General features: G+C 35.0%; 1 protein-coding gene across 7 annotated transcripts in view; it reads right to left on the bottom strand.

Annotated features, from left to right (window-relative positions):
- The window catches only part of ZDBF2 (zinc finger DBF-type containing 2), a 30,635-nt gene extending 12,225 nt beyond the window's left edge, over positions 1-18,410 (bottom strand). For 2 of the 7 annotated variants that reach the window (XM_073218288.1, XM_037009269.2), the window contains exons 1-5: positions 18,049-18,409; positions 13,427-13,479; positions 12,653-12,730; positions 11,352-11,456; positions 4,163-4,290 (exon numbers count right to left, since the gene is read on the bottom strand). In XM_073218288.1, coding sequence (XP_073074389.1) covers positions 4,163-4,290; positions 11,352-11,411 — 188 coding nt within the window. In that variant the 5' untranslated portion in view covers positions 11,412-11,456; positions 12,653-12,730; positions 13,427-13,479; positions 18,049-18,409. Of the gene's footprint in view, positions 1-3,614; positions 3,670-4,162; positions 4,291-11,142; positions 11,252-11,351; positions 11,457-12,652; positions 12,731-13,426; positions 13,480-15,681; positions 15,821-16,878; positions 17,951-18,048 lie in introns of those variants that run through there. The other 5 variants (XM_073218286.1, XM_073218285.1, XM_017648382.3 and 2 more) reach the window with 5 other exon arrangements.
- Between the last annotated feature and the right edge of the window lie 2,977 nt (positions 18,411-21,387).

Here is a 21,387-nt window from a genome sequence, read left to right on the forward strand (position 1 = left end):
AAGGATGTAATAACAGCCCTTTTAATACATTTTTGGTACAACTGTAGGTTAGTTTAATCTCTATGAATAACAATTTGGCAACATCTGTTAAAATTTTAAATGCCAAGAGGAATCTAAGGAGACATGACAAGTTAATGTAACATGGTTATCTCAGATGAGATCCTAAAACAGAAGATGACATGGGAAAAAACTAAGGAAATCTTAGTAAACTATAGAATTTAATTATTATGTTAATATTGGTTCATTAATTATAAAAAATGAACTATGCTAATATAAGATGTCAGTAACAGGGAAACTGAATGAGTGGGATATAGGTACTCTGTACCATCTTCTCAATTTTTCTGTAAATCTAAAACTGTCCTAAAATGTAGTTTATTAAAAAATAAATAATTTTAAAATAGAACAACCCTAAAAAATACCTTTATAAAATATTCTTGAATTTGAGAGATGCCATAATTGTCTAAGAGAATATGTATACATGTCAGCCACGTGCAACTTTCAACATGTCATAAATATTACTGTCCCATAAAAACTTATTATCATAATTAATATTAAGATAATACTTGTTGTAAAATAAAGTTAGCTTAGGTGTCAAAATAATATCATGATGGGGCAAAAAATACCCTTAATTTTTCATACTTCCGGACTCTGATCAATAAAATCACAATGCAATCATCACTTTATCCTAATTTTTCAGAACTGAACCCTAGAAGACTATCTCCATTTGTCTTAAAGATGTAATATTCTCAAAATAAAATTAATTTTGTAATATTTGGATAAGAAAATAAAGGAAAGGAAGAAAGGAAGGCAGAATCATAAAATCAAACAGGTTGACAAAATCCCAAAAAGGTTAGGAATGACTATCTAAGATGCTTTGATTTGCATCTGTACTTGCATGTATGTTTTTAAAATTAACAATTAAATCACAATCTATATTACTACTTATCTTAAACTAATTTTACAATCAAAAAAGCCCTGTAAAAATGTAATCATTAAAGGTTAAAACACTCTTTTATATAACTATTCTGCTAAAAAGGAAACATTTTTAAACTATACAAATAAAACTATATATCAAATTTTATGATATTAAAAAATGAAAATTTCGCACTTTTGAATCTTCCATTTAAAAAAACCAGTAAACACAAATTAACTAAATGAGCACCTAATTTAAGAAGATACAGAAAATAACCAAATTCCCCCCAAAAAATTGAAGAAATAAATTAAGAAAAAGAAAAACTAATACATAGGAAACAAAGAGAGTTGAATCTCAAGAAGACTGAACAGGAAAACAACAATGTCGAGATAAAGAAGAAAGAAAAGAAAAAAAATTTTTTTAATATAATTTAGAATGCTTGTAAGTATAAATAACATGATATTGGCACAGGATTTAAAAACAAGGGAAGAAAATGGTATTCAAAATCAGATATATAGATTTGATATATATATACATTAATATAGCAATTTAGTTTATGTTAAGGTGACGCTTTGTATCAGTGGAAATAATTAACATACATTTATAAAAGTGTAAGTAGAAATCCTGACTTACACCACATATAAAAACAAATCCCAAGAAGATTGAAAATATTTAAAGAAAAAAAGATATAAAAGAAGCTATAAAGGAAAAATTCCCCTTAGATCTGATTATGTCAAAATGTTTAATTTCTATATGGTATAACATACAGATTCTGAGAAAAAAAATAACACATTTAAAATATAAAGGACTATTATCCATGAATATTGCATACAAATTCAAAATATACAAATAATTCAATAGAAAAACAGGCAAAGGATAATGAACAAACAATTCATAGGATAAGCAAGGCTAATAAATATTTTAAAAGAGGTTAATTTTACTCATAAATAAATAAAGACTAAGAGATGCACTTTTTTGGCCTATTATGTTAGGGAGAGAAAAAGAGGTTGATTATCCCAATGTTGGCAAGGTGACAGGAAATAAGCACTCCATATATTACTGGTATGTATGTATATATACTGCATAAATTGCATATAAATGGGTTCAGCCTTCCAATGAAATGTCTGTCAAGAATTTTAAATTTCTATAAACAATTTGAGCAACAAAACAAGTAACAGTAATGAATTAAAACCTAGGGAACAAACAAAACATATACATGACTTTATAACAATATAAACAGCTGAGTAAGTAGGTGAGGGAGCAAGAAAGCTCTTCTTCATGAGAGAATTCTGATTAATACAAGTAATAACTGCATCAGGGAAGAATCATGAAGAATGCTTAAAGTAAGTGGTGAAAGCAGCATGAGAAACAGGATATTTACACAGTGTTAAAGTACTTCCCTCAGAGCAGCCTTATTAATTATAACAGGAAAAATAGTAACTTTATAGTGCAGAAACTACCTTAATCAAGTGATCCAAGTTAACATCACCAGCCAGGAGACATAGCAACATCATGGGTCTCCTGGTATGATACACTGGGAAGTGTACACCACCAATTATAATGTATTCTGTCCCAAAATGTGTAACCTAAATTTAGTCATGAAAAAACATCAGGCATACTCAGATTTACGGATATCCTACCAAACAACAGGTCAGTCCTCTTTTAAAAAGTGTCAAGGTATTGAAAACAAAGGCAGATTGTTTAAGGACATCTAAGGAGATTGGACAACTAAATGCAATTTGTGATCCTAGACTGAAGTCCGGTCCCAAGAAAAGAAAATCAGTAAGACAACTGACAAAATTTGAGTAAGGTCTATAAATAGTACGGTATCAATGTAATTTCACAGATTTGACCATGTGGTTATTTTAGATTTAACATTTGGGGAAACCAGGTGAAAGCTGCACAAGAATTCTTTGTACCACTTTTACATTTTTTTGAGCCTAAAGTTATTCCAAAATCAAAAGTTAAAAAATAAAGCTTTTTTTATGTCTATAAACTTTAGCCCAGAAGTTCAAATTCTAGGAATCTACACTGAAGAAATAGTTTTGTGTACAAATACGTTTGTGGAAGCATTGCTTATATAAGGTATAAATTGGAAATTTATACTCACCCCAAGACAGGCTGACTCTCTTTCTACCAGATAAGAAACCAAATATTTTTTTATAACTTTTCTCCATTAAAACTTTATCACTATTTGCTAAATTCTAGGTTGATAACTTGCAAAGCATTCGAGTTTATCCTTTTAGTACTGCTTAACTAATTCTGCACAGATGTGCTAATGATCTCTTTTACCTTTTTTTATACAGTTGTAGCTGCAAACTCACCACAGTACTTAATCCAGTTTGCTACTGATGTTTTTCTTTAACGTAGGACATGAACTCTTCAATGTTATCGAAGTATTTATTTTTATTTAAGCAACCAAAACAAACTGATACAAAAGAAAGCTATCAAGATACTGACAGATTATGAAAAGGACCAATTCTATTTGAAATCTCTTCTACTCTCAGAGTTAGCAAATAGTTCCACTAACATGGAACTGACTTAGAATTTACTTTGATCACCCTAACTCTGCTGTCACCAGCTTCTCTGTTACTAATTTCTAAAGTTATTTTTGCTCCCACCTTTTTCCCATTTATTAAACCTATAACATACTAATAATACACTTTTATGATATACAATTATTTACTGGCCTAAGACTTACTTAGGTAAGAGCATACTGCAGTCCATATCCTTTACAGTGAAATTTCTTACTTAAGCTAGGAAAAATAAGAAATGCAAAGGGAAGTTACTAGACAAAATTTCACTTTTATGCCTCGATTTAAAGATTTGCTTTAACAAAACTGACGGAGAAAAACAGCAGCAAACTCATAGACTCCAAGTAGGGACTAGCATTTACCAAAGGGAAGGAGTTGGGGAGGGTGGGTGAGGAGGCAGGGAGTAGGGGATTAAGGGTCACTATAATTAGCACTAACAATATAGGTAGGTCAAAGGGAAGGCAGTATAGTACAGAGAAGACAAGTAATGACTCTACAGCATCTTACTCTGCTGATGAACAGTGATCACAATGGGGTACGGGGTGAAAGTTGAAACTACAATGTTGCTCATGTGAAACCTTTATAAGATTGTGTATCAATGATATCTTATTTTTAAAAAAATATTTTCTTTAAGAAGTACTGGAACCATTAACACAAACATCTACTATAATATGTAATAACTATGTACTAGTATTATTCCACATGGCTACTTTACCTGCTTTCTAGACAATGGTACGGGTGGTGCCGCAGTACATCCTGCAAGAAGCGTTCCATCAAACTACTGGTACACATCCGCTGTCTGCTCTGTGAGGTCAAGTGTCTGTGCTGGGCACTGGACATATGCTATAAAGCAAAAAGAAACTCAGTATTTTTAAATGGGTCATACTCATTATTAGTGAGTTTCACAAAATGGATTAATTTATATACTACTAGTAGAAGTATAAACTGATAAACCCTTTTCATAAAGCAGTTCTAAGATATACATCTAAAAACCATAAAAATATCTTTCCCTTAGATACAGAAATTACATTTTTCTAATCTCTCCTAAGGAAGTCAACTTAAATGTGGGTAATTTGTCAAAAAAAGATGCTTATTACAGTATAACAAAAAACTAGAAATCTCCTAAATATGTTACAGTAAAATCCTTACATTATAGTATGCCCTAAGATACAATACCATCCAGCTGATATACAAAGCATTTTTAATACATGGAAAAATATTACATATTAAGAGAAAAATGGGGAATGCAAAAATCATATGTATGCTTTTATCTCAACCTACAGTTTAAAAATGCATAGACAAGTAAATGGAAGTGATTATACCAAAATGTTAAAAAGCTTTTAATATCTGTGGTATAATTACGGGTAATTTAAAAAAAAATTTTTAATAAATTCTTATACTTTTCAGAGAGCAAATCTTTCTATAATAAAATTCTGTTAGAAGAGTTGGATCATTGTATTTTTAAGAAATCAAGGATTAACTCACAAAAAGCCATCATTTTCCTTCATCATTTTCTTTCATTCTGCCTTAAGCAGGATATTGGAATATACTAATTTCTTCTGTTTTGTAATTCTCTCCACATTAGAAAGATTCTGCATTTACTAGTATTATTTAGTGAACTACCAAAGGGAATGGGAAAGAATCTAATACCTACTGAGCACCTGTAACACAAAACACAGTGCTATTCCATTTACACAGTAATCTCATTGAATTTCCACTATGAATCTTGTCCCCATTTTGATATGAAGAGATGAAAGCACAATTAGAATAAACTGCCCACAACTGTGTACCCAGCAAGTAACAAGGCGAGGATTTGAATCTGAGTCTATCAGCTTATTCTCTTTTCACTATATCATGCTACTGCTGTCATATTTTTAACATAAATTATTTAAAACAATTTAAAAACCAGGGCTCCCCTAATGTCCCATACCAATCTAATATTTTAATGTAACACTTGGGAAAAGTCATGTTTTAAATACCATAGTAAAGGTGTCAAAAAAAACTCAGAACAGGTTGTTTGTTAGCTCCTGACCACTATTATAACTCTTAGAATTATTTCCTTCCATGTTGACTTCAAGGGTCTACTTTGTTGCTGACTTAGCCCCAGTAACAATCAAACTTGTAACAACCCCAAGATTATCCAGCTACAAAACTCTCCACCATCCAGTAACCATTACCTAGCTAGCCTACCTGGTTGATTAAAGGGACAAATGTACAAAGGAACAAATAAAGGTTCCATTAAAATCCAACCTTGTCCTCTCTGCCTTAAGTAAAAATTTAAAAAGCAATGCCAATGGAGAACCCCACTTACATAAACCACAGTAAACACCACACTATGTATCTCAGAAGGTTTCAGTTTCTTTAAATTTTTTGACATATAACAGGAAAACTACACAAATCATATGTATACAGCTCAATAAATTATCACAAACACATCTATAATTATTGATCCCAGAAAACTGTACCCAGTACCCTTACCAATCTAATATTCTTTCCCTCTTCCCAAAAAGTAACTATTATCCTAATTTTTAATATAGATTAGTTTCAGAACTTTCTCAATTTATATAAATGGAATCTTACAATATGTATTTTTTTCATTCAGCTTTTCACTTAATAGTTTTTAATACTTATCCATATTATTTGTACTCTGTTTATTTCCATTCCTACATAGTATTCCACTGTATGAATATACCACATCTTTCTTCATTCTATTCTTAATGGATGTTTGTGTCATCTGTAACTTCTGGCTATAAGAAATAATGCTGCAAAGAACTGTCTTATATGTCTTTTGGTGCCCATGTGCATCCATTTTTTAGTATAATACTAGGTATTGTATTGAACGAAACTTTTGAATCACAAGGTTTGCATACATTCAGCTTTAGTACTCACCGTTGACTAGTCTTCCAAAGTGCCTGTACTACTTTTGCATCAACATTTGCCCTGTCAGTCTCTCTAAACACAGCTCATGTAGAGAGGGCTCAATGTTATATCATTGTGGCTTTATTTTGCAATTTTTAGGTTAACTTTCCTTATTTACTAGCCACCTGGATATCCTCTATGTCTATTCAAATTTTTTCCTGTTTTTCAACTGGATGTTATTCTTTTTAATGCATCATAAGAATTCTCCATTTATTCTGGAGAAGAGCTCTTTGTTCAATTAAATGTGTATCAAGTACCATCATCTTCTCTGACTTGCCTTTTCTGTTTGTGTGTGCACACACATAATCATCAATAAAGTTTTATTAACATAAACACACACAAAGTAAATCCATATCTTTCCTGGGAATACCTATAGATACCTTTTCTCTTTCTTAATCATCCTCCGCCTTGCCTTAACATTACTTTAGTCCAGTTTACCAATTTTTTTTCTTTTTCCACCTTTCCTTAACTTTACTGCAGTCAATTTGTCAGTGCTTTTTGTAACCAGTTTCAGAAATCCCTCCCTACCTCAAAGTCATAAAGGTTTTCTATTTGTTCCAGAAAACTTTATTGTTTTACATATAATATTTATACCTATAATCTACTTGGAATTGACTTTTGTACCCAAGATGATTTAGCAATAAAGTTTCATTTTTTTTCCCCCATATAGACATAAAATTGACCCAGTATCACATACTGAAGAAAGTTTTATCCTCACTGCTCTTCTTTATCACAGATCAAATATCCATATATGTGTCAGTTTCTTGGGGTTCTGGTTTATTTCTATAGTCTAACTTTATACCATTGTCTTAATGGCTGTAGTTTAATAATAAGTTTTGATATCTGGTATTCTAAGTCTTTTGATTTTGTCCTTCTTTTATACTGGTGCTTTGTAGCCTTTTGCATGCCCACATATAATATCAAAATTGGCTTTTCATTAAAAAAAAACTTTGCTTGAATTTTTATTGAAATTTCATTAATCAACATATCAGTTTGGGAGAACTGACATGTTTATAATATTTATCTTTCCAATCCATAAACATGGTATATCATACCAATTATTTAATTTTTCCTAAATCTCTCTCAATGTTTATTGTTTTCTGTATAAAAACCTAAGAGATACTATTTTATTTATTCATTAGTTGTTCTTTTTCGCTGTTATATTTTTTAAATTTCATTTTCTGTGTGGTTTGCAAAGAACATAATTTCTTTTTATGTTAGCCCAATAAGCTTTTTAACAGTTTACCTAGATATGTTCAGGACTTTCTATGTCTACAGTCACACTGTGTACAAATAAGTGCTGTTTCTCCTTATCTAATCTTTATAATTTTTTTTTCTTTCCTTATTTCTCTGGCTAGAACCTCTGAGAAAATACTGAATATAGTTTAATTCAAGCATCAAGTCTATTCTCACTTAATATATTACTAATATATTTGGATTTAATCTTTGGTTTTATTTTTAAATGATTTTATTATTCTTGCCAATACAATATCCCTATTTCTCTTCTTTCTTGCCTTCTACAGATTTGTTTTTATTACTATAATTTTTCCCTTTTGGTTAACCTGGTAGTTTATGGACTCTTTTCCTAGACTATTAGTGGTAACAGATTGTAACAGCAATGCTGAGTACTCAAAAATCTAAAATTACTTGTTACTTTTACTCTCTTTCTGAGCAAAGCAAGGTCCTTAGAAATTAACTTGATTTACTCCCCTTCCAACTTACATGGCATTGCTGTTAATCCTACCAGATGATATTCACTAGACTGCCCACTTATTTACCTTTCCATTGCTCTTCATTCCTTCTTCTATCTCTGAGCTTCCAATTGGAAATCACTTTCCTTTTACTTGAAGAGCTCCTTTAGTATTTCCTAAATAGTAAGGGTGTGCTGGTGTTTTTATTCCGCCTTCTTTTTTAAAGGATATATTTACTGAGTATAGAATTCTAAGTTGGTACTTGTTTTTTCCTTCTTCACCTTCCACTGTTCCTGTTGAATATTCAGCTACAACTGAGACTCATATTTCTTCACTGCCTTAATAGTTCTCCAAAGCCATAAAATATAAATACATATATGCTTATTTATTTATATCTTTATTTATATATGCAAGATGTATAGTTAGTACATATTGCTTGGCTGTCATCAACAGAATTCTTTTTTTTTTAATTGAAGTACTGTTATATACTATCTTCTATCTCTTTCAAATATACAACACAGTGGGTCAACAGTTACCCACATTATTAAATTACCCCCACTAGTGCAGTTACATTCCGTCAACATAGGAAAATGCTACAGAATCACTGGCTATATTCTCCATGCTGTATTACTATCCCCATCACCAACTTATACTATGACTGAGAATTTTTATGCCCTTTTATCCCCCTTAACCTCCCCACCCACTCACCCCAACCCCTCCCACACAGTAACCACCAGTCGTTTCTCAGTGTCAATTAGACTACCATGGTTTGTTCATTTTGTTTTGTTTTTGTTTTTATATTCCACAAATAAGTGAAATTATATGATATCTGTCTTTCTCCACCTGGCTTCTTTCACTTAGCATAATACTCTAGATCCATACACATTGTTGCAAGTGACCGGATTTCTTTCTTTTTTATGGATGAATAATATTCCATGCCACAGGGGTACACATATCTCTTTAAATCAGGGATTTTATTTTCTTCAGGTAAATTCCTAGAAGTGGAATTACAGGGTCATATGGTATTTCTATTTTTAGTTTTTTGAGGAACCTCCAAACTGTTTTCCACAGTGGCTGCACCAATTTACATTCTCACCAACAGTGTACAAGGGTTCCCTTTTCTCCACATCCTCACTAACATTAGTTATTTCTTGTCTTTTGCATAGTGGCCATTTTAACTGGTGTGAGGTGGTATCTCATTGTGGTTTTGATTTGCATTTTCCTAATGATTAGTGATGTGGAACATCTTTTCATGTTCCCATCTGTATTTGTTCCCGTCTGTTGGCCACCTGCATTTCTTCTTTCGAGAAATGTCTGTTCAGGTCCTCCATCCATTTTTAAACAGAATCTTTTTAAATGTCAGTTTAGTATGCAAGAGTATCCAAATATTGAAAAATTATCATTTTAAACCTTAAGCAAAAAGTTAAACCAAACAAAAAAAACCTTAAGTAAAAAAGTTATACTGAATTTACTGAATAGAATTTGTAGTCAAAAGAATATGCTTTTGGAGAATATAGCCAATGATTCTGTAACATCTTCCTATGTTGACAGACAGTAACTGCCTTCCTGGGGGTGAGGATTTAATAATATGGGCAACTATTGTGTTGTTTACTTGAAACCACTGTAAGACAATATTGCAACAATACTTTATTTTAAAAAAGAATTTATATGCTTTATCATTACCAAAGGTTCAACAAATAATCTTCCAGTCAAGTGATGATATAATTTATCAATCATGAGAGAAATACTAAAGAAAACTTTGAGATGTATTATCTGCCTCTCCATGTTTATACCCAGCATTAGCATTTCTTTTTAAAAAGGAAAAGGTATGGAAATCACACTAATAAAAACTTTTCCTTAGTACAGATTTAAGTGATTACTATTAGATAATTAAACAGCATTTTTACATAATATAAATTTGTCTAAGGTAACCTCTAAGAGGAAACAGTTTAACACTAGCAGAACCAGAACTTCATTATATTACTACTTCCCATATGACACAATTCCACAGCTTAGAACCTGAAGAAAAACTGGAGATTCTTCTAAGTTAACAATCCTGCTCAGAAAACTGCAGCTATCATCATGAAAACATATTTCAAAGTCTCCATATACAGTATTTCACTAACTCTTCCAACAAAAAGGGAAAGGAACACAGCTCAATTCATTTTATAAAACCAGTATTATACTTCATACCAAAAACAAGACAAAGACAACACAAGAAAACAAAGCTACAGACAATATTCTTAATGAATGTAGATGCAAAAATCCTCAACAAAATACTAGCAAACCAAATACTCATATAGAAAGGACTGTACACCATACCAAGTGGAATTTATACCAGGAATGCAAATTTGGTTTAACATCTGAAACTCAAATCAATGTTATTGCTATAGACTTCATTGTGCCTTCCCCAATTTCATGTGTTAAACTTCTAATCTGCAATGTGACTGTATTTGGAGACTGAGCTTTTAAGAAGGTAATTAAATCACACATATACAAAAATATGTGGTATGAATCAAAGAATTTAATGTAAGAGCTAAAACTATAAAATTCTTAAGAGGAAGACCTAGGCATAAATCATGTTCATGACCTTGGATTGACCAATCTTCATGACACCAAAAACACAAGCAACAAAAGAGGAAGAAAAGCTAAATTCAACTATGGCAAAATTTTAAACTTTTGTGCTGCATCAAAGCATAAAATTCAGAGTCCTTGCCTTATCCTACAGTATCTTACAGAATCTAATTCTCTGAATTCTTCACCTATCATTTACCATCCACCCCTTACCCTACCTCCACCACAGCCACAACCGCCTCCTAGCTTTTGGTTAGCATGTTAACCACCCTTCTGCCTCAGGGTTTCTCCTTGTTCTCTCTTCCCTCTACCTACATATTCTTCCCCCAGAAATAATGCAAGCCTGGCTCCCACTTCATTCAAATCTCAACTCAAAAGTCACTTTCTTAACCTAACTTGGCCACCCTACCTAATATTGCACTCCCTTCTCTATTTTATTTTCTTCATAACATTTATCACAATCTGACATATTATGTACTAAATTGGTATGACTAATTATTTTTTGTCTTACCGCACTATAATGTAAGCTTCTTGAATAAAGGGACTTGGTTTTGTTCATGGTCGTATCCCTAGAACTTTAAACAGTGTCTGTCTGCCAACTAGTAGATTCTCAAAATCATCTGTTCAATGAATGAATAAATAAATTTAGTAAAATGTAAAGGAAGAGAAAGTCACCACTAGGTCCTTTGGCGTATAACCATATTAATAGGATCCTCTCACCTTTTCCAGATTATAATAGCGCACACAGCAATAGCTGCAATATCCTTGTCTTTTCTGCATACTGAATAACCAAAGTCAAATGGCTATTGTCCTTGAATACTCAAACTGAAAAAAGAAAAAAATGGCAAAATCACAATACTTCCTTACTACCCTGAGGAAAAGAGCTATGAAATAGCAGAGAACAGAAATTAATTCTTGAATCCTACCCACTCTTATTTCTAGTAATTATGAGATTAGATAAGGCTGCCATGAACTACTGAATCAATCAGTGAGCCTGGAGTAGAGATGAGAGGTATGCATCTTCTAAAAAAGTAGTTTGCTACCAATATTTGAAGCCTAAATGACTAAATATTTTTTATCAGTTTTCTGGTTACTTATTAGACTTAGAAATTGATTCAGTATTAAAGAACACAGTACTCAATTTATAAAGACAAATGACTATTTCTAAGTTGTTACTACATGCTCATGAGGTTCATCCATTTTCCCATTCTATTTCTATACAAAATCCTAGATTACTCAAACTCTACATGTCTTATATAATATCTAATTCTCCTTCACAAGACTAAAGATACCACACATATTTTCTGCTTAGTCCACAAAGGGGCAGATTTAAAAATAATTTAGCCAGCAAAGTTGCTAAAATTCAAAATAACAACTAATTTAGCCTCTGAAATACAAGATATTTGTCTTCTGACAATTACATAAACCAAATTAAGTATGACAAATTTTTTCCAACTGGTGCAATGAGATTTCTGTACAAATAGAAAATAGTTTCCAAATTTCGCCCCCCAAAACTAAAATCCTTTAACATTACAAACTGCAATGGGTCCCAAACATGCTAAATATCAAAATCATCCTCCAAAATTCTGATTTAAGGAAGCTTAGGGCCCAGAATACAGAACATCTTAATTTCCTAGGTAATTTTGATACACAGCCAATTTATACACTGACATAAAGTATACTCAGTTTATGACTACTACTCAACTGACACAAAGTGTATATAATTCATGATTAACAAATTCAATATAATGCAGTTTTATTGCTGTTAAAAGTGGAAACAGATTTATAAGTAATGATTTTGTCAAGTTAACTGTCATTATTTTAAAGATTCTTGTCCATTGGAAAATACGTAACAGAATGACCCTATAATGTATTACAAGTATTTCTGATGGTGATCCTGCAATAGAATAAGCTTACTCATTAAAATCAGTGCTTAAAAAATGAAATAACAACCTTAAAACCAGTAAGAGGAGAATAGAAAAGCTTCATTAAATCAAAGTAATATTACAACATTCACTTACCTATTACTTCTTATTATGATAAATTCTGATTTTCTGACTTCCCAAACTTACGGGGAAAAAAATCAATTAAATCAAGCTCTGAAATAAAAAATATATAAGAAATTACTTACTTAAAATTTGATCTTTTTTCCATTAAAATACTTCATTTATTAACTTGGATCAACAAAATAAAACAAGCTTCATTTTAAGCTGTATTTATAGATAAGACAATTTTCAGTCTGAGAGCACCCTAGAGCATAAACCTACATGTGGAAAATCATTACATAATAAAGTTTTTAGTGCTTTATTTAAAAATATTAAATTAAAACTCATTGAATGAAAGGCAAAACGAAAGTATGAGTCTTAATATCACACACCAAAAAAATTTTTATATTTTTTTGATCTTTAACTTAGGCCTTTAACTCCCATGGCATTATTACCTGCCATTTGCACCAACCTGTGCCATTTACATGCCTCAATGACAACGAGTTACAATGAATCAGAAACACTTGTTGGCATTTTAAATAAAAAGTCACATGCTAGGACCCCACCTGAAAAACTTACTGAATCAAAGTACCCTGGCAGGGAGCCAGGCACATGCATATTATGCATATTTAAAATGCTTCAAGGTGATTCTGATATGTCATGTTTTTTTGTGCACTAATAAAATTATTAAAGAGATCACTTCTTTGGGGTCTAGGATCGTTACTACTTGGCATGACCAGGTTTTCTTTTTTTCACAAATTCCGAATTCTACTGGTCCCTGGTATTTTTATGGAGTAACACATCATTTACCTTGGGCAGAAAAGGGCAGGTATTTCATCAGCTGTATTAGTCCTGGAAAACATCTGTAAATGAAAACAAAAAAAAGATAAGCCCCATAAGCACCTACAGCACTGGCCAAAGAAGTACTCCCATGTCATATTTAAGTCTGAAAAGTGACACAAGTAAGTTTCCAATACCAGGAGAAAAAAATATTAACTCTTGAATACAAAGCACTTTACATACTATGATTCACCAAATCCCACATGACCTCCTAAGATGTTCCGGAGCAGAGTATCTATGATAGTGTATTTAACCCACCATCAAATACTCCAGCTCTTCAGGTTCCAGGAGCAGCATCCCTAAAAGAATGTAAGGCGGAACTGAGCATCTGGTAAGGTTAAGGACAAAGATGTTTCAGACCCAAAATGAGCTTCATGTTTAAAAAAATATTTATGTGAAATTAAGTTTGGATTAACCACCTCTTAGCTCCCACGTTAGTTTTAGTGAAAAATACTGTCAACCCTCATCTTCTCTATCAGCTGAATTAAGCCAAATTATCAATTTTTTCTTCTTCCACATGGTGGGCAAAGTACCAACCCATACTCATGATCACTGGCTAACAAAAAATTCCAACACTTGGCCTCCATAGAGCTAGTGACACTGCGTAATCAAGGAATAAATAAGTACTTAGCACCTACGCTGTGCAGGGTTCCATGCTAGCTCTAAAGGATAGAAAGAAATACAGTAAGACAAGGTATCTTGCTCTCAAGAATTTAAAATGGCACTGGGAAGTTGATGTAAAAATGCCAGGCAGTATCTGAGAAATGCCTATGCACACGTAAGTGCTTATGGCTTCAGTTGCAAAAATTCAGTTTTTGCTGGAGGCGCCAGGATGTCACAGAACATAGTTTTTTAATTGGACACTGGGAAATGGGTATAATTTACTTACACAAAAGTCAGGAAAAGATATTCCTAGTAACAAAGAAGCAAAAGTACAAAAGCAAGAAAGCGCACGGTACATTTGGAGATAGTGAGCTGACAAGTTCAGCAGGAGTTAAGGTTTCATTTAAGAATATAAGGGGCAGTAAAGCAAGAAAGGCAGACTGAATTTCGACATGATAGGATTTAAAAGCAGACTAAAGAATTTAGACAGTATCTTTAGGCAGTGTGGAAATTTTTGGAAAGCCATACACTAAAGAGTGCTTTAAGAAAATTCTAAATGATGATTCTTTCCTACTCAGGGGAACTTTTCACAAGGTAAAGATGTAACTATTAAACTATTGTACACCATTTCCTAGAATCCTGAAGCTTTAGCTAACACCCAAAATATCCAAGTTGAAAGAATCATATCCCTTAGGGCAAAGACTTTGATCTCATTTATCCTTGTAAATTAGGAAAACACACACAAATTATTTCTTTAAAAATTATTTTATTAATTTTTATTATGAAAGTAAAACATACTTAGTACAATTATAAAAATAAAGAAATAAAGAGCATAAAAATCAGCCATAATCCCACCACCCACCTGTAACATTTGTCATATATTCTTCTTTGTTGTAAACATGTTTTATAAAAATGGAATGGTACTATAGTCTATTTTATAGCCTTCTCTCTCACTTAACCATATATGATGAATTATATATAACTCCAAAACAGAATGTTTAATGATTGCATAGTATTTTATCAGTGTAAGATAAAAGCCCTCTTTATCTGACAAGACCTAGTAATTGGTGGGTTAACTTTTAAAAAATTAGTCAATGATTTTTAAAATACATACATAATAAATTTTTAATCTAACAAATAAATGTGTATGTGATTTAAGATCAAATTACTTTTATTTCATTGAGTTTTTTGTGCACAAGACAAATAGAGTTCTAAGTCATTTTTTTTTAATTTTCATAAATCATATCATAATTTACCATCAGTAAGTTTCCATTTGGGTTCTTCTAAAGCAGAATCAGGACCTAAAGACATTTTCAAAACTGACAGCGGTATTATAATTAATGTTTAAGATTTTCCCCAACCTTTCGTAGCTGTCACAACCAATATAGTACTTTTGCAACAGCCTTTTTCTGAGTCCAAAGCACTCAATTTGTTTTTCATAAAAATAACAATGCTATAGAAAAATAACAATGTTTACGTTCTTATTTCATTTGTTTATATAACATTTAAAACTGCATAAACTGAGGTGGGGCAGTAAACAGATCTCTGAACTGCCTCAGGTGACTTCAGCAAAAACAGAAATAAAATTGCATTTATTTTTTTTAGGACTATTTCTTGCACACCTGAGATCTGTACCTGCTGCAGAGATAAACACATAGTTGAAATGAGTTCAGGGTTGTAGTAATTTTCTCAAGCTGACTGCAGTGTTGAAATAAGTGCTAACAAAATCCAGAATCCCTCTGGGAAATATTTTTCAATTGCCTGACAAAAGAAACATCAACTTAATATCAAATAAGACAGCAGAAGGGCATTTGGTTTATTGAATAAAATAATCTAAATCTGTCTAGCAACAGGAATATGACTGAGAAGCAGCAGTCACATAACAATGGTAAAATAATATAAAAAGACCATCGTAATTCAGGGTCCCTTTCTTTACCACATTAACTAATTTTCAACTTCCCATTTTCTTGGACTATCCACCTTATTTATGTTGGTTTACCTCTGGTTACAAGCATTATCCTGGATACCTCCCTTCAGTCTTAATAAAATAGTAATAGCCAATTTTTAGTGAATTACAGACACTGTGTCAACAGTTTGACTCGCCTTAACTCCTCTAAATCTCGAACAGCTTACTTACTGAGGTTAGCGTTACGGTAACTGCCACTTTACAAATCAGGAAACTGAGGTTTAGAAAGAAGCGTATATCTTGCTCCAGGTCACACACCACTAATGTAGTAGCTGCGATTTGGCCCTAAGTCAATCTGAGCAGTGTATGCTCTTTATCTCTTAGCTTCTCTGAAACGTCCTCCCTGTATTTTCAAGAATGCTAATTGATTGTTTTAATATGAAGTGAAAACAAATAATTAAGAATTTCATTTGCTGCAGTAAACACTGTCACATATTTCAAAGAAAAGAGTAAAACTAACATTCAGCTTAACTGCATCACTGTTCCCATTCTGCAATGAGTGCTAACAGTACCTTGGGTGAGTGACTTGAAATTTAATTAGCATGACACACAGGAAGCAATACATTTTATATCACAACCCAGCACACAGGCACAGACATACATGCACACACCCCCACACACACAGTTAAAACAAAATTTTGTAAAGCAATACCCTCATTTCATTACATGTATTAGGTGTTTTCCATGCTATCTTATTTCAGTTTTTTAAAGTGTTAGTTATGACCCACAATATTAAATTCACAATTTACTAATGGGATGAAAACTGCAATTTGAAAAAAAAAACTGCCTCAAATTATTAAGCAGAACAAACAGTATTTTCTAGAAGATGGCTGTTACCCTGAATGCCGCTTACTTTTATCCAGTATCTTTGCCATCGTGGTGATATTTTATTCTATCTTTAACGAGTTTCTTTACTAAGGCTGGCCACTGCCCAAGACGCAGGGAAAAGAAGAAAATTCTTGCCTTCCAGGATTTGGGTCCAAGTCAGTACAAATTGTGAAGGCAATGGAAGGATGTTTATACATTGACATAGGAAACGTCCTCAGTGCATCAGGTAAAAACAAGCAGATCGTAGGTAAAAACAAGCAGATCGCATTAGTACCGCATTTACATAACACACGAATACACGTTGTTGTACCCCTAAATTGTCAATAACGGCTCTTAAGAATGAGATTGCTATGAGCTTTTCACAAGTGAGTTTCCCCCACCCCGATAGTATAATTGCTATAAAATACATATATATATAATTCCATTCTGAAGACAAAAAAACGGTTTAGTTCCTTGAAAGCCAGCATCTCGTTATGCGTATCGTCCACGCGCTGCCAGTATCACCGCGTCGCATAACGTTAGGAGCTGGAAAGGGCCTTCTCAGCAGCACATAATAACGACGGCGTAATGTGACCAGATTTACACAACTGTTGCACGACAGTAAATTCGTTCACACAAAATTCTAACATTTCCAAAATAAATTCTAATCGCCAGAAGCTGGTAAAGGCCTAGATCTGCAAACAGCTGGACACACCGCAAGCATGGGGGAAAGGAGCTCTGCGGACAGGTGGCTCCGGATCTCAGCCCCACAGGTGCCCCTGCAAGTTCCCGCGGGTACAAAGCCCTAAACCGACCGCCGCAGGCCGCCCCCTTCCCAGCGCCGGCCCAAAGCCTAGTCCGCGAGCACCTCCACCCCTCGGCCCCCGACAGAAGCGCAAGCCAGCCTGCGCCCCACCTCCACCCCACGCCCAGCCACCTCGATCCCGGCCCGGAGACGCCGGCCGCGCTCAGACAGGAGGGGCGGAAAGGGGCTGCGGCGAGGGGAAGCCGAGGACCTGCGAGGCGGGTGCGAGAGCCGGGCGAGCGGTCCGGGCGTCCCTCAGGAGGAAGCAGGCGCCCGGGGCACGAGGCGAGCAGGCCCCACCCCCGGCCGCGCGCACAGAGCCCGCGGGCGTCGCCCCGGCCGCGCGCCGCCTCGGCCCGCCCCGCCCGCGCCTGCGTCCGCCCCCGCTCCCGCCCCCGCTGCGGTCCTCACCTCCGCGGAGGCCGCCCGGATTCCTTCCGGCCCTCGGTGGAGGCCCAGGGCCGGTGGGTGCGCTCTCTTCCTATTCCGGTTCCATGGCGGTACCCGGACCCCCGGGCTGTCCAGGGCGCCGCGGCCGCCAGCCGCCCGCTGCCCGCGGAATCAGATATTAGAGCCGCCTGCCTCTCCCGCCGGTGCGGGGCGAGGAGCGAAGCGAGCGCGTCACTCGCAGGACCCGGGCCCGAGTCACGACTCAGCCCACGCATATATCCGCGGGGAACGTAGCGCTGCAGCTCTTGATTGAGGTTTGACGTCAGGGAAGGTGCGAAAACAGGGCCCCTTCTGACGCAGGAGCCGCGAGCCCGCCCCCAGCCCACCACCGCCCCCGGCGCTGCAGCCCCTTTCCTCCCGCCCGAAGCCTCCCCTCCGCGAGATCTTTTAAAGCGAACACTTCCTCCAGGGTCAGGGCCCCACTCGGGGGCTTTGGAAATCAAACCTGTTCCAACCGAAATGACTAGGCTCCCAACGCCGTTCGTCCGCGAGACAGCCACCAAGGGTTTTGCATTTGAGAGCTCAAATAAAAATTGCTTGCCCATGCAACGCAACATGTGAACTGTAGAAAAGAAAACGGGGCTGAGAGGGCTAGTCGTTTGCGCAGTTGTGTTTCCCGCAGTGAGCCGTATCTAACAAAAGCTGCTGTTTAATGAGCGCTTACTTTGTGCTAGGCAGTGTGTTTAAGGTTTATATTTGTATTCCTGCATTTCATCTTCAGGGCAACCCTTTATAGGATCTCATGATGAATTCTATTATCCCCTTTTGACAAACGAGAAAGCTGAGGCTTAAGGAGGTTACGTATTCAAAGACCTACACTATACAGCAAATGGTTATAAAAATTAACCAAAATCCACTTAGTCATTGATATTCTGTAATACCACTGCGAAAATGGTGGTGTGCCAAAAACAGCTTAGTGTAATGGTGGACACAAACCTAAATCAATCACACTACCAAATGTATCATAATCTGTGGTAAGGAAAATAGTCATCCCTAAAATGGAAAGGGCCTCTAATTAAAGAGCTCACGTCTTACGTGAAAATAGTCTTAGAATGAGCTACCTTGCTCTTTGGCTACTGTTGTAATTATCATTACACTCATTGGTAAGCTTGTAACTTTGCCCCTTAAAAAAAACATAAAACAAAAACTTATCCCATTGTTTTTGCGTCCACAGTTTCTGTTCTTTGTGTATTTCTCTGCTCTTGCCTCCCCCACTACGTCTTTCTCCCACTTTAAACCTGGGCTATTGCAACTGTTGGTTTATAACCCCTTTAGATTTTTTTAAACACACCAAAAAGTACTGATTTCTTTTAAGGCAAGTTCTTTCCACAGCCTAACCTTGGAACTGGTGAAAGAAAACCCATTATACATTAACCCAACCACATGCATAATGTATTTCACACACAGTATTCATTTTCAAATGCTAAGACACACATTTTTCACACTTTAACATCTCTGAAATCAGGATGCATTTTACAAACAGGTCTCCTTAATATTACTGGCCAAGTAATATATTAACCTACTTGTCATTACCTCCACATAAAGAAACAAAGAAACTTGGATGTAGCTGTTAATGTCTTTTCAGTGAGCAAGGTGCATTGTTTAATAAAACCCACAACTCTTAAGAGGAGGGAATTCACAGGCATAGGGGTCTCTCAAACTCAAGAGTTTTTCCTATGAAAAGAGGGAAGATTTTCCTTAGACCAAAAAGAGATTCCTAGAAAAGAGAAAGATAGGGACTGACTAAAAGCTATTACACTTCTAGGAGTCATGAGTTACCACCAAGTCATTAGTTCCTAATGCATTTTGGAAACCTACATCTGAACAGTTAAATAATCCAACAACCGCCCCACCCCCACCAGAAAAAGCAAAAATGTCTTAGTTATTATTCCTGTTGGTATCGTTGGTCAATTACAACCCCTCTAAATTTTAATCAAAAGAAGATCATTGAAGAAGGAAAATGAATCCAGACTGTTACCTGAAAACCATCCATTGAACAATCTATAATCTTAATTATCTATAATGGCTCAGATCAAGAAAGGGGCCAGCATCCAAACTTTCAGAATGGGATGAGCTGCTTGGAACAAATCCTAGATGCAGTAGCTGAAGATGCATCACCACCACTAGACAATACTGTATGGAAAGCCACAGCCATCAACTGGCTCAAAAAGTGGTTTAGAAAAGTTGGCTTCCGAAAGTTTTTGTAACACCTTAACCAATTTTACTTATATTTCCCTTTTTGTCCATGTACAAGATTGAGACATAATGAACAATTTAAGTCTGAAATAGTTCTTTAACTAAATAGTCAATAAAAATACTAAATTACAAGAAATCATGGCATTTTAGTTGGCAGCATTTTTTTTTCCAGCATATCATATAAAATTAGAGAAAGCACTATCCTCCACCAGATTAGCAGTCATTCTAGACCAGACTTCCATCTAGTGGCAACGGGTTCTTCTTGGCAGCGCTTAATTATCTATAAGGTTAAGTTCATAAAAAGTTGTAATCTCCCAAATCCTTTATTCAACCATTACAGATCTAAACCCATTCATTCAGCAAATACTGAAAGAACCTTAGGAATCAAGACTGGGTGTGTATGCACCATTCCTTCCCCAGGGAAAAAAGGACCTATGTATGGATTATTTCATATTCTTTGTTCAAAGGAAAAAGAAAAGCTCTCTTATGCCCAGAAATCATTTCAATAATGCCTATATTTTGTAAACCATTAAAGCTAATGTTAGACTAATGTCTTAAAGAAAAAAGCTATAGGGACAACCTAGAACTCATTCCCAAATCATAAAAGAATTTAGATTCTATTAGAGTTTGGATTGTTTTTTCCCAAAATTCTATCACTGTGCACATCTACCTATTCACAGTAAGGTGATATCATTATGAAGCTTTTACCTATTAGCCTTATATTTCACTTCTTTTAAAAACCATGATGTCATCTTTAAGGGAAAAGGATTCACTTGTATGCTCCATCAAAACAGTAACTTAAAAATTAACGACAATGGTCACAAAATATCTCCATTCATTTTGTCTTGTTCTTGTTCCTCCCCGTAAGACAGTCCCCATCCTTGACAAAAAAGATGGAGGGAAGGATGGTAGTGCTAATGTCTGTGTCTTACTGGTTATTGGAACAAGAAGCAAAAAAAGAAGGAACAAAGAGGATTGTGGAAGAGGAATGCAAGTTAAAGGACATAAAATTGGAGAGGTGTATAGTGCACACAGGATAATGGCAAGGTAACTAAATGTGGAGAATGGACTACAGAGGGAGAGTGCCCAAATTAGTCAAATCCT

The sequence above is a fragment of the Manis javanica genome, chromosome 12, assembly GCF_040802235.1.
Source record: "Manis javanica isolate MJ-LG chromosome 12, MJ_LKY, whole genome shotgun sequence".
NCBI classification, from domain to species: domain Eukaryota; kingdom Metazoa; phylum Chordata; class Mammalia; order Pholidota; family Manidae; genus Manis; species Manis javanica.